Consider the following 14600-nt stretch of genomic DNA (forward strand, 5'->3'; position numbering starts at 1 on the left):
TATAAAAATAAAGAATAAGTGGAAATATGAGCTTATATGAGTGCACACCTTTCCCTTACCAATCAGGGGAGATGCTACAATTTACCTGATCCTCCCAGACGAATGATAGCCCATAGTCATATTTATAGTTGTCATGTGTAATCTGTGACAGCTGTTTTTTGGTAGTGTCATTATTCTGGACAAAATTGCAAAGGAAACTCTCACCTCATCACTTACATTACACATTTAGTATACACTTATTAGCAACTGCTTGCCTTTTGACAGTCTCCCATAATAACCAAATCTTTCCCTTTCCTTTCAAAATGTTCTTACCAATGACACATGATAGATGATAGATAGATGATGATAGATGATGATGATGATAGATGATGATAGATAGATAGATAGATGATAGATATAGATAGATGATAGATGATAGATGATAGATAGATAGATGATAGATAGATATAGATAGATGACAGATAGATAGATAATAGATGATAGATAGATGATAGATGATAGATAGATGCTATTGTCAACTAGATGCTCATCTAACAATCTGAACGAAGTAAAAGTAAAGTACTAAAGAAGACTGAAATTTCAGTTTTACCAGGAGACATATGTAACTTAAAAGGAATTCCTCAATGCAAAGGGAGTTTGATTTAATGGGTAATTGAGCCAAATGTTATGTCTAACTGAGTCCTTGCCTACTTGGATGTTCTTCCTCAATATCACCAACTTTCCACCAAACAGCCCCCACAATTCTTCAACATAATATTCATATCAATAGATTCCAAGAAATAAAGTAAGTTGGGCATTTCAGTCATTCACTATTCACACACTCTTTTTGACCTTAAGGGATAATTCCCTTACAAATTCTGTCTTAAAGAAAGTAACTTTCGGAAAAGTAAACTGATTTGAAGCATTAAAAGATGAATCCATGGACAATCTAGAGGCAAAAAGCATAAAAGTACAAGAAAAAGAGATAAAACTTTCGTTAGTTAAAAGCACCATAAATGCAATCCAAAGACAACTTGCAAACTGAAAAAAAATGCAATTTTTAAAATGTCAAAATGTTCATAATTTTAGAATATGAAAAACCTCTATAATTCACTAAGAGAAAAATAGTCATCTCTGTAGAAAATAAGAGTGCAAGGATGTATTTTATATATGAAGGAACACACAAGTTAAATGGGCAATAGATACATGAAAATGTACAACTCTGTTAGTAATCAAAAACTGAAAATTAAAATGAACTATTAGCGACAATAGCACGTATCTTTTAACAGCACACATTTTGGAGACAGAGAACATGGATTAAAGGCCTGGTTCCACCACTTAGTATGGCATCATCAACATTTCACTTAATATCTTTGTGTCTCCGTTTCCTCATCTGCAAAATGAGAATACCTTGAACAACACAGGGGTTAGGGGAGCCAACCGTATGTACAGATGGCAAATGCACAAAGAACATTAGACTGCCCTAAAACTTAACTACCAATCACTGGAAGCCTTGCCAATAGCACAAACAGTGGATTAACACATATATTATATATTATCTGTATTATATACTGTATTCTTACAACAAAGTAAGCTAGAGAAAAGAAAATGTTATTAAGAAAATGATAAGGAAAATACAATTACAGTACTGTACTATATTTATTGGGGAAAAATGCACATGTAAGTGAACTCCTGCAGTTCAAATGCATGTTGGTCAAGAGTCAACCATACCAATAAAATCTCTCTATGGTAGCAAGCCTCCTGAAGAACTAATGGTTCTCATATCCTGGTATTCACAGAATAGGGCTGATCTGTGTAACCAATAGGATATTATGAAAGTTACAGAGAGGGACAGCCAGGGCTATGTCACAAAAGACATTGTGGTTTCTGCCTTGCTCTCTTTTAGGTCAATGTTTTCTGGGGGAAGCCAGCTGACACATCATAAGGACACTCAAGTAGCCCTAAGGAAAAGTTCAAGAGGTAAAGAACTGAGGCCTCTGGAACAGTCAGCATTACCTTGCCAACCATGTGAGTAAAGAGTGAACCACAACGGAAGCAGATCTTCCAACCCAAGTCAAGCCCTCAGGTAACTGTAGTCCCAACTGACATCTTCACTGCAACATCATAAATATCCTGATTATTACTCTCTCAAATTCCTGACGCACAGAAACTGTGAGATAATAAATATTTGTGGTTTACACCACAAAGCTTTGGGGTTGTTACACAGCAATAGATAACTAATACATTACTTTATAAGGTTGTAACAAAAATTAATTGAGTTAATCTACAAAAAGTGCTTTAGAACAGTAGTCCAAGGCACCTGAGGGGCTCAGTCAGTTAAGTGTCCAACTCTTGATTTTGGCTCAGGTCGTGATCTCAGGGTCGTGATACTGGGCCTGGAGCCTGCTTAAGATTCTTTCCGTCTCTCTCTAAAAAAAAAAAAAAAAGTAGTCCTTGCACAAAATAAGGACTATATAAATGTTGACTGCTACTAGTAGTATGACTATAATAATAATAATAAGTTCTTAATATTATTTTTCATTTGCCCAAGGGGCAAGAGTTAAAGGAATAGTGCTCACTTTTGCAAAAGTAAATTATACATTTCTGAAGAGCAAATTGGCATTGTGTATTAAAATCAGAAAAGTACACATACTATTTAACCTAGAAATTACACTACGTAATCATCTAAAGCTTATCACACAAGTTCAAGAAAACCTCTTTTATGATATTGGGTATTTACTTATTTATTTATTTTAGTCCTGGACAAAACTGAGTCATAGTAAGCTGAAAAACAAAGAATGCTGAATACACACAATCCAAGGAGGAATTGATTGCATCAAAATTACTCATTTACAATTTCAACATATTACAGATTTCTTTTCCTTATTTTCAAACACATACACTTCCAAAATTTGTTGGAAATAACTTAGCTCAGCTCATTGCATTCACCTTGGTGATTTTTAAAAATAGCTATCACTTTTTAAATTTGCCTTATTTTTCATTCTTCATTGCAAGCTGAGTTAACATTCAAGAAGGAAGTTAACATTCAAGTAGCTACTGACTGATCATTAGTTTTAGTCTATGAATATAGGAATACAGAATAGCCGATAGCTTAAATGAGAACTTGGCACCAATGAAAGTTATTGTTATATTAGGATATTAAATGGCATTTGTCATGGGTTATAAAATATAACAATACGCTAACTGTACAATTTCATAAACCCATACAAATTATCTTTTACCAATCTAATGATTTCAGTTCATATAAGCAAATTATTATAGTCTATACAAACATAACCCCTAGTCATAATTAAGTGAATAACACGTTCCCTGCTTAGATATCACCATTCACAAATGTTTTCATGGTATTAATTACACTTGATAATTTGGACCTTGAGGGGAAAAAATGTAAAAATGTACAATCTATAAATACATTTAAAAACAACCATTATCAGCAAAATCACCTTCCAGCTAGTATTATGCTTCTAAAAAAAATGAAATATAATTCATTATACATGTATTATATTAATAAAATTGTTACCCTACTTTAAGGAATTCCATATCTTACTTATTCCATTTGTATTGACCTTCATTTTAATATAATTTCTAATAAGGACTTTGGTTGGATAATACATACACACACCACATCTATGTATCTCATATATCTATTCTTATATGGCTAGACATTTTCCTTCTTTCTACATTTATTCTTATAATAAGTAAAACTGCAATAAATGCCCTTTTACTTAAATGTTGTGTGTAGTTCATATTATTTCCTCATGAAACCTTCATGTAATTGTGTAAATAGATGTTAGTGACTATGTGACTAGTGAAGGAGACAGACAAGGGAGAAACACAGTAGGATAGAACTGGGTTTTCCCTACACAGGCGGAAAAACTGTAGATTTTTTTCCCTTTTCACTATTTCATAGATTGTTGTATATTTTTATTTTACTGAGTTATAGTATTACTTTTGAACACTGTTACTGGATCTTTTAAGTTTTTAAATTTTATACTATAGCCTGTATACTTGTAGTAATAAAATACTATGAGTCGAGCACTGTGCTTGTCACCCAAGATATAAAGCATTTAAGAAACTCATATCCTAGGGGCACCTGGCTGGCTCAGTCAGTGGAGCATGTGACTCTTGATCTTGAGGCTGTAAGTTCAAGCCCCATGTTGGGTGTAGAGATTACTCAAAAACAAAACCTTTGGGAAAAAAAAAAAGTTTCTGTTCTAGAATTAAATGAACATCTAAGCAACTACAAATCAATTAGTAAACTGCTATAATACAAATTATGTTAAATGGGAGGATATACAAAAAAGAGATTAAGGTGGCAAAAATAAAATGGTTTCTCACTTTCTTTGGTTCCCACAGTCAATTGATTATTAGGTCTACAGAATATATCTGAAATGATTGATGAATCTGTTCTCACTGTCCACATCCATCATCACCACTCTGGTTCAATCCCTCAGTCTCTCTCACCTGAACATCCTAATAGCTTACTAAATAATTACTCCTGTGAAGCTCTTTGTGTTCTCTCCACTGTACTCCACGTATCCCCTGGAGTTATTTTATTATCTAGTTAAAATGTTATCCCTTTACCTATAACTGTCATCAGTCACTCACTACTTCTCCAGCAACATTCCAATTCATTAGTAAAGCCTAATTCACAGTCTCTCTCACATATTTGTGTGTGCACAGTATGTTCTCATGCAGTCTGTTTTGAGGCAATGTTAGACAAACATCCCATGATAATATTATAGCATTAGGATATTATAATATCCTCGTATTAGGATCTCATTCTTCTAGGGTTAAAAATCATATTTTAAGAGACTTTTCAATACAAAAGTAATTACTCCAGGGACAAATATATTATATTAAATCATGAAAACTTTACCTAAGTAGGTCTATCAGATTGACTAAATTCATCAATCAAAATCTGATGAAACTAGCACATAATTGGAATCATGAGTTTTGATATATATGGAGGGTGGCAAGGGTAGGGGAGGAGGATCATAAGGTCACAGCTGAAGCTCTACCTGGGAAGAACAGGCTCTATTAGAGTGGTATTCTTGGGCAGAACGTAAAAGTACACTGGCTCACTGGTTAAAAAAAGGGTGATTTAAAGAAAATGAGAAAATCTGCCATTGGAACAAACAGCTAGTCCATCTGATTTATCATTATACCACTAGTACCTAGACTAACAAATTGTTCACAGTAGGACTCAATAAAAATGTTTTGAATAAGTAAATGAGAGTGAAAGAAGATAAACCTGTTCTTTATAAATCATTGTTATCAAGAAACTACCTTAGAGACTGAAAACCATAGATCTAGGATATAATAGAATATGCCTGGCACTTTCCAAAGACAGAAGAAGAAATATGCTACTCTGGCTTTCAGAACCATGAAATTGAGTCTTGGAGAAATACAAGACTATAAGAAAATTAATGGGGAAAAACATAAAGATGCTTTGAGTTAATTCAATTTTAAGTGGTCCACAAGAAAATGGCTTGAAATACCTAATGTTCAATGGCGATTTAATCAAGTGTCAAAGAGGACAAACAAGAAAGCTGGTTTGGCTATTTAATAGACCCACATATTAAAATTTTAAAAGCTACAAAAAAAGTAAAGCAAATAAGTTACTGATTTTTTTTTGTTAGGAGGAATGAAAGACAAGAAAATATTTCACTTAAAAAACAATTCACACCAATGTTAATTTTTTAGTTTTGATTAAACGGATATAGTTATATAAGAAATTAACATCCCGGGAAGCTGTGTGATGTGAAGGGTATACGGGAATGCTCAGTCCTGTCTATACTAATCTTCTATCTAAATTATTTCGATAAAAAATGAAAAAGCAAATGCAATTAAAAATGAAATATTGATTTTTTAAATTTTTAATTTTTTTAAAGATTTATTTATTTATCTGAGAGTGAGATCAAAGAGCAAAGCAAGGGGAGGGGCAGAGGGAATGGGAAAAGCAGACTCCCCATTGAGCAGGGAGCCTGACTGGGGGATCCATCCCAGGACCCTGAGGTCAGGACCTGAGCAGAAGGCAGACACTTAACGGACTGAGCAACCCAAGTGCCCCCAAAATATTGATTTAATACTGAATTATAAAAATACAATTATAAAAGACATTTTGGGGACAATTGCCAACATTTAAATACAAACCAGACCCATGAAAATATTTGACCTTCTTAGGGGTGAAAATATTATGCTGGGTATATAGTAGAATGTCATTCTTTGGAAAAGCATGCTGAAGTTAACAGTGTGTGTGTGTGTGTGTGTGTATGGAGAGAAGATTAAGCAAATGTGGGGAACTGTTAACTGTTCAATGTAAATGGAGGGAATACAAGTTTTCATTGTATAATTTTTAAGCTGGGTGTTTGATTTTTTGTAAAGTAAAAATAGTGAAGAAAGAAAAAATTTAAAGACTCTCTAAATTGTGCTGGTCTTCAACATGGCCTTAGGTTAAGTGGCTTCTGATGATCTCTGCAATAACACAAACATCAAAGAGAATATTTTCATCTGAAAACAGAGAATTTTCAAAGTTGGGGTTTTCATCTTTTGAAAATGTAGGAATTCAAAGCATTATGTTCTTAAGTAGGTTGTAAGAATGAAATTTAAACTGATATCTATGTGGGTGTTATATGGGAAAGGAAGAAATTATTCAGCATGAAAAACTCACACCTTACCATTTGGTGAAAGTCAAGCATTGCACATACATATGTTATTTAGAAACAGCTAACATAATTTCCAATATTTATATTACTTGGAAATATTTTCCACTGTCTTTTCTGGGTAGGAAAAAGTGAAGCATTGGGATGTCTTGTGTTTCAGCAAAAAAAGTAATAGTGAGAAACTGAGACAAGACCTTCATTTCTTAGTCAAATCATTTCTCCAAGATTTGTGTGTGTGCATGCATATGCACACATGCACGTGTGTTTATTTTAAACAATATTGTTTTTATAATGGTAGTCACGACTACCTACTATAAGAAATACGTTTATACAATATTGTCAATGATATTGTTAAAAATACTTTCATCTATACTTTTAATTTGTATTGCAATTGAAATCTTTAAAATTTTTTTTTTTTAATTCCCAGAACTCCTACTGTTCTAGTATAATGAATCATTCTTCTAGGCATGTTTTAGTTGTGAAGTAGAGAGAATTTCATTCAGTCAACACTTTACTATTGAGGTATGATTCTTCCTTTCATTCATGAACTTTAATTCAAATTCTGTTACTTATGAAATATCATAGCCAAAGCATGGAAAATAAAATTCATAGAAAATTCACAATTTATAAATCGATTTTTACATTCTTTATTCTGACTTTTACATTTTCTACTCATACAAATTTATTTATAAAATGATTTTTAACATTCTTCTCTGCCACCTGTGGGTGAAAATTTACCAATATGATTTTTATGTCTTCTTACATCTGTTAAAATGAGGTAGAAAATTTTCAAGGACCCAGTATGTTGAAAGAAAATTAATTGACAAATGAAAGGCAACTGAATATTCACTCGTAGATGATACAACCCTTTATCTGGGAGGTGAAGATAAAGTGGCAACCTAAATTTAGCAATTGATTTATTCATACAACAGGGATTCATCTCCCACTGATTTTCTGGGTATTTTCATCTGACGAGGAGACAAATAGCAAACTTCTTTTAGATTCAACTAATTGGAGAGCTCAGTTTATTCTTTAAGTTCATTCAAGGCTTTTCAATAAAAGAGTTCTTTTCCTAATAAAGTACATTTTTTCCTTATGTTTCTTTTATTTTGGGTTTGTTTCTTTTTTAATGAGTGGAGAAAGAGATAAGGGTTTGGTTTTATTCTGATTAAAATTTGGTCTATAGAAACATGTCTGAAAGCTGAAATATTATAATGTTTTGCTTTTTTTCACCATGCTTTTTCCACTAAGAGGAGAATATTTGTGAAGGGCTCAACAATGTAGAAACCTTTTTCCTAGGTGATTTCTGATCAGATATATGACCTTGGAGAGACTTTACTAGAATTGCTAGTCCCACAAGAGGCTGCCAGAGAATATAAGATGTTACAAAACCACATTTTTGTATTAGTCATAGCTATGGAACACTGCCATTACTTCTTCCTATGTTTCAGTACCAACTGCCACTTCTTAAAAAAGAAGTGTATTGATAAAAAATATTTCTCACTGGAAAAGAGATTTAACACAACCAGAGCTATAGTACCATTTGACTTTTGTTCTACAGAGGTTGACAAAAAAATAACCCACCAGAAAGAATCTTTTAAAAATAATGATGTGGTAAAAGAATGCTGGCATCAATATACTGGAAAGAGGAAACTAGTGAGTTCAGGCTGACATTGGAGGCACAAAGATGTAGCAGCCTATTATACCACACAAATGGTTATCACTACTGCAAATGTGCTGGGGAACATGAAGACTAGAAGTAAGCCTACAGGCAGAACTCATGGATACCCAGGAAAGAAGGAAAGGGGAGTGTTTTGACACAGCCATGATCATGGCATGAACTAGGGTTGTGTCAGTGGGTAAGCCTGGGATACTCAGGGAGTCTAAACTGTAGGACTTGATGGATTGAAAGCAAACGATTGAAGAATGATTCATGGATTTTGGCTTGAGTTCTAAGTAGATGGTGTTGAGAAGAATGGGACAGAAACAGATTTTAAGTCAGGGAAAATCAGTAAATATTTCTAGATATCTTAATTTTGAGACAGCTGTTAGAAACCTAATAGATATTGACTACACAGTTAGAGATACAACACTGAAGCTCATAGTGAATACTGAGGGAGAGATGTAATTTTGGAAATCATAGAAATGAATGAGGTCCCCTAAGGAAAAAGTATGTAAGGAATAGGTAGAAAATCTTATTTAAATAATATGGCAATTTTATATCTCCCTTTCCAGTGCTTACTCCTTTTATTTATTTTTGTAGTCTCACTGCACTCCTTAGGATTTCCAGGAAAATGCTGAGTAAAAGTGGTTTGGTAAGCATCCCTGTTTGTGCCTAATCTTAAAGGCAGACTTTCAATATGTGGTCATTATTTTTTCTTCTAGGTTATTGTGTAGATAATTTTCCTTAGGCTAAGGAATGTTTTCCTCGTAACTGTCTAACACTTTTTCTTTCTTTCTTTTTCTTTTTTTCAAATTGTAAATGGATACTGAATTCTCTCTCAAAAGTTTCTTTTGTATCCATTGAAATACTATTTTCTCCTTTGACATGATGATCTATTTCTGGAATAATTTCAACTTGGTGATGATATATTATTTTTTAAATACATTACTTTGATAGTTTTGCTAATATATTTTATATAATTTTTCAACTATGTTAATCAATTAAATTGGTCTCTAATCATTTCTCATGCTATCCTCAATAAGTTTTGTATCATGGCTAGGTCAGCCGCATAAAATGAGTTGGGAAGAGATCTTTTTCTACTCTTCGGAAAATATGTACAAGCTGAGAACTATGTTCTTTTTGAATGCCTATAATAAGCTGTAAAACATCATGAGCAATCCCCAGTCACTTTTCCTGGGAATAAAGATAATATAGAATTGTGAGGAGGATGAAAAATAGGTACTCAAGATTCATGATAATCATCAATTTGATAGGTACCAATTACGAGTGACTGATGTTCTTTTGAGTATTTTTTAAATTATAATAAACCTATGAGATAGTTTCTCTTATTAATCACACTTTATATTTCAAAGAACTCAAGCTGAGAGAAATTAAGAAGCCTGAGGTCATGTAGTTACTATATAGTAGAATGGAAATTTGACTGAGGATGGTCTCATTCCAGGATTTGCAGTATCGATCTCTTTACTTCGACTTTAATTTATCATAAAAAGGAAAATTGCTGAAAGCAAATTTTTCTATGAGCCATTTTGAGTTTATTTTCTTCTTAGGAAATTTGTGGTAATTAAAATAATCAAGTTATCTATGAAGTATATTTTTATGTTATTGAATCACATTAAAATTTGTAGTGGTTTATATTCAGAAATTCTGTATTATAGCTATTATTCTACCAAAGACATTTTCTATCTCCAGACTTACTATTTTTACTTCCCTCTCGTGATGAAATGAGTAAGAACATATCTTTTCTGCTGCTGAAATCATTCCCCTATAGTCTTTTCTCTTATAACTCTCATCAAAGTGTAGATTATTTTAATTATAATAATATAATAATTCATTCAAATGATATTGTAACAATTCAATAGTTTAATGAATGTAGTGATTTTGTTCAGAAGAAAAGGATCCATATATGATATGACTGGTAGATGTGCATAAAGTAATAGTTGCTAGGTCACTATATTGTTTTTACTTTTTAATATTTTATATATTCATAAAAAATTTTGAAAGTTTCTTCTTTTCATCTTTTAAAAGCATGGATTTAGTTTTAAAAAATACATAAATTATAGTCATGGTAGTAGTTCCACAATTTAGGGTGTATTGAAGAGGCTATTTAAATAAACAGAAATAAAATTATCTCATTTTATATCCTGTATAATTGGAATTGTGCTATTTAACACTCATGAAAATGAGAAGACAAAAATATAATGAATATTATCAAATGAATATTGGTTTAAGATTAAAGCAATTATTATTTTATTACAAATGATATTAGTTATCTATTGCCAAATAACAAATAACTACAAAATTCAATAACTTTAAGCAACCAATACTTAATTTCTCAAAATTCTGCACATCAGTATGACTCTTTGGGTTGACTGTGGGTAAGTCAGGAGCTAGAGAGGTGGAGGGCCTGGGATGGATTAGCGTCACTTTCCATGCGATTTTTAATCCTTAGGGAGGTTAAATTCGGAAGCTTTACATGCAGTTCTCTGGGTAGTTTTCCGGTGAAGGGAAAGCAGGAGCACAAACTTTTAAGACTTAGCCTCTGAAGTCATACAATGTAGCTTCTGTCACATTCTGGTCACAGTCACAAGACCAGCCTGTATTCAAGTGGTAGAGAACTACATTTCACCTCTTCATGGAATAAGCCGCAAGATCCCATCAACACTGGACAGACACAGGGAACATGGTTCACTGAAGACCATTATTTTAACAGTCTACCATACAAACTAAGTGTCAGCTTGGTACACTGTCTTTTGAAAGGTAAAGTCTGTAATCTTTTAACCTCATGCTGAGATGTGAAATTTATTATATTGGTTTAAGAGTCTCATACATCACCCCAAACTGTTTTATGACATTTTAATGAAACTAGGATGCTTTTATCTTTTTATAATATAAAAGAAGAGTTCCTCTGAGATGTTGTAATCTCAGCCTAAAAGAATACAGACATCATTAAAAGGAATTTCAGCAGGTGCCATAAATAAGAAATATTGTGATAAACTATCAGGATAGAACTTTTAACTATCCCATTCATTTCAATGGGCTTATCAAAATAATGGCGAGATAAGAATATGAAAGAGAATCAATGCAAATAGTCTTTGTAATTTTTTATTTGTAAAGGTGGACTATTTCAGTGAGTTTGATCTATCTGTTGTAAACCTATCTAGGGCCTGTTAAGAAGAGGAAAGAACTAAAGTCTATTCTGAATTTTAGTTATAACACATTCAAAATTATAAATTGTTTTCCCAAACTACATATTGTTTTAGGATCCACATATGATATCCATTTATTGAGCACCTAATATGTTTCAGATATTATTTAACCCTTACTGCTAATCTTAACCAATGAAAGAGAGACATCATACGTATGATATATAAAGTAACAGAAGAGAAAAATAGGGCTCAGAATACTAATTTGGCTATCCAAATCTTAAGTGGTGGTACTCAAATTTAAATTCACATCTTTAGGACTTATGTCATTACTGCCTTCCTAAAAATTATATCATAATAAGTCATTATCAGGTACGATAAAAATTTTACAAAAATATTCCTTTTACTAAATAATAATAAAAACAAGGCAGCTTAGTTGCAAAGGTCTTTTAGATAAACAACTGGCATTTCTTGAATGCTAATTACATATGTAACAGGTAGCAGACGGAGAATTTACATGTATTTTCCATTAAATTTCACAAAGCCATTTACAAAGGAGGTGCTCTTATTTTTAATTTTCAGTTTAAGGAACAGGTTAAAAAAAAAAACAAAACATAACACCATCATCACAAACCATTTAAATCAGTAGCAGTACTTAAAACAAACTTCCAAACAGATACTAAAATGCAGCCACGGTTAAGAGTCATTAATTAGTTTGCTATACATTTTTAGAGAAAACTGATGCCATTAGAAGCAAGAGTAAAAGATAAAAAACAGCAAACTGAATTGCAATAATTTCGTGGTTTTCTTGATATTATTTAGAAATTTCTTAGTGTTTATAATTTTTCAATTAAATATCATATACAAATAGGTAAGCATTTTAAGATTTGTAAACACAGATGAAGAAAGTACATTTTGCTACCACTTTGTTAAAATGATTTACATTTTAATGATGTTTGCAGCTTTAAATTATTAAGGTGAAATGTTAAAAAAAACAAGGATGTTATTTTTTTTTTTTAAATGTACATAAATTACTGCCTGGATCAAAATTAGTTCCTACAGAAACATTTAAGAAAAAAATAAACTATCATCTTACTGTTCATTTTCCAGTTTAAAGTATAATCTCATATGAAATTACTTTAAAAGTGGTGTCTCTATGAAAAACTCACTTGTATGTTTTTCTTGAAATGTTTTCAAAATCTATCTGATCTCCAAATAAATCTATTTTAATACATTTGAATATATTTTAATATTACTCTAATGCATATGTAAGCTTACATATATATTAAGTAATCCATAACAAAGCACTATCTATGTGTAAACGTAAGTGTAAATTAATAGCTGCAGCATTCAAAACCTGTGTTTATATTATGCATAAAACTATAAGTGCTAATCTATTTATAGTCTTACCAAAGTATCCAGTAAATTCAGTTGCTTAAATCACCAAATTATATAAAAAAGTACAAATTCACTCCCCAAACATTACCTTGCCACTTTTTAAAGTGAATAAATTCTCTCATAACAAGTCGATGATAAAAAAGAAATCCTTCTATTCTATGCAATCATGAATATATTAAGTTGCCACTAATTTCAGAGACATAACTTTTACTATCACAGTTTGAGGAAATTCGAAGTATCTCAGTTGAGACTAAACTTACCAGCAAATTTGATATGGAATTTATTTTCAGGCTTTAATATCTGGACATACAAAGGGCAATTTGGAGCAAAATCTTTTACAGCCCATGCTCTCAAAATTGTTTGGTGGTCCTGAAATGATAAATATCAAAAGATCATGAAATAAATTGAAAAATTTGTAACATATAAAGTAAAAATCTTCAATTGGTGTGTTAAATGGTCACATCCACAGTTTAAAATTCAACATAAAAAATAATGAATTGTAAGGACTTATTTTTAAAGATTCTTATTATTTCTATAAAGGAGAATAACAATACCTAGTTCAATCAATGCTAATTCCCAGCACTTACAAAATTAGCAGCGATTAGGAGGAAAGTTTCTTGACAAGCTTAAAAGTAATCTTCTTAGAAAAAAATTGAGGGGCAGAGGCTTCAGAAATACAGCACAACTAATAGTTTGTAATAACAGTTTCCATGGAAAATAATATGAATTTATAACAATTTTAACATGTTTAGGAAGATTGGCAAAAAGGGAATGACTACAGTGACCATGCATGTAGAGAACATACCATTTTAAATTTTTTTGTATAATAGTAAAAGTAAAAGGATTTTTGACTCTATGGGTGTGTGTTGGAAAAGATCAGTAACTTTCAGATACTAAAAAAAAAACAAAAAAAACAAAACAGTTTAAAAAAAAGTTTCTGAGACTGAGAAAAGGAATAAAAAGCATGCTTAACATTACATATCGTATGACCCCATAAATTATTATTTAATTAACTAAGTAGATCAAAGCAAATTATCAGAGAAATATGTCAGTTAGCCAATACATTTTGAAAAAGGAAACAAAATCATGTTCGAGGATACACTGTCCATATAGTAGTCATTAGCCACACGTGGCTGTCTAAATTTAAATTAACTAAAGTTAATTCCATTTCCCTATCACACTAGTCACATTTCCAGTGTTCAAAGCCGTCTGTGGCTAATTCAAAGTTATATGGAACAGTGCAGATATGAGCATCTGCATCATCACAGAAAGTTCTATTTGACAATGTTGTTAGGGAAAGAAAAGGATAATTAAAAATACAAGTAGATATGAGGGATTGTTTACAGAAGTGCAGAAAGAAGCTGTTGTCAGTGGTTGGCAATTCTAAATTGCATGAAAGTTGATGAAGTGTAACTCAGAATTCCTTAAGTAGATAAGCGGACAATGTCCGCTTTGTCTTCCAGGCAAACATTCAAAACATGATGATGAACCTGATACAGTGTGACAGTTAATTTTATGTGTCAACTTGGCTGGGCCATTAGGTGCCCAGGTATTTGGTTAAACATTATTCTGGATGAGTGGGAAATCCCAGAAAAGGGAGAAGCAGAGAAAGAAGTCACAAATTCTGTGTATAAATTTATACATCGGCTAACCTCTAAACCACACATGCATGGGACAGAATAAGAGCAATATCAACTGAGATTTGAATCA

At 32.0% G+C, this 14600-nt stretch overlaps 1 protein-coding gene across 7 annotated transcripts in view; it reads right to left on the reverse strand.

The window, feature by feature from the left end:
- KCNT2 (potassium sodium-activated channel subfamily T member 2) overlaps nt 1-14600 on the reverse strand; it is a 377236-nt gene that overhangs the window by 149344 nt on the left and 213292 nt on the right. For all 7 annotated transcript variants that reach the window (XM_032422169.1, XM_032422163.1, XM_032422167.1 and 4 more), the window contains one exon: nt 13151-13259. In XM_032422169.1, coding sequence (XP_032278060.1) covers nt 13151-13259 — 109 coding nt within the window. The remainder of the gene's footprint in view (nt 1-13150; nt 13260-14600) is intronic.

The sequence above is a fragment of the Phoca vitulina genome, unplaced genomic scaffold (assembly GCF_004348235.1).
Source record: "Phoca vitulina isolate PV1807 unplaced genomic scaffold, GSC_HSeal_1.0 scaffold26, whole genome shotgun sequence".
Lineage (NCBI taxonomy): Eukaryota > Metazoa > Chordata > Mammalia > Carnivora > Phocidae > Phoca > Phoca vitulina.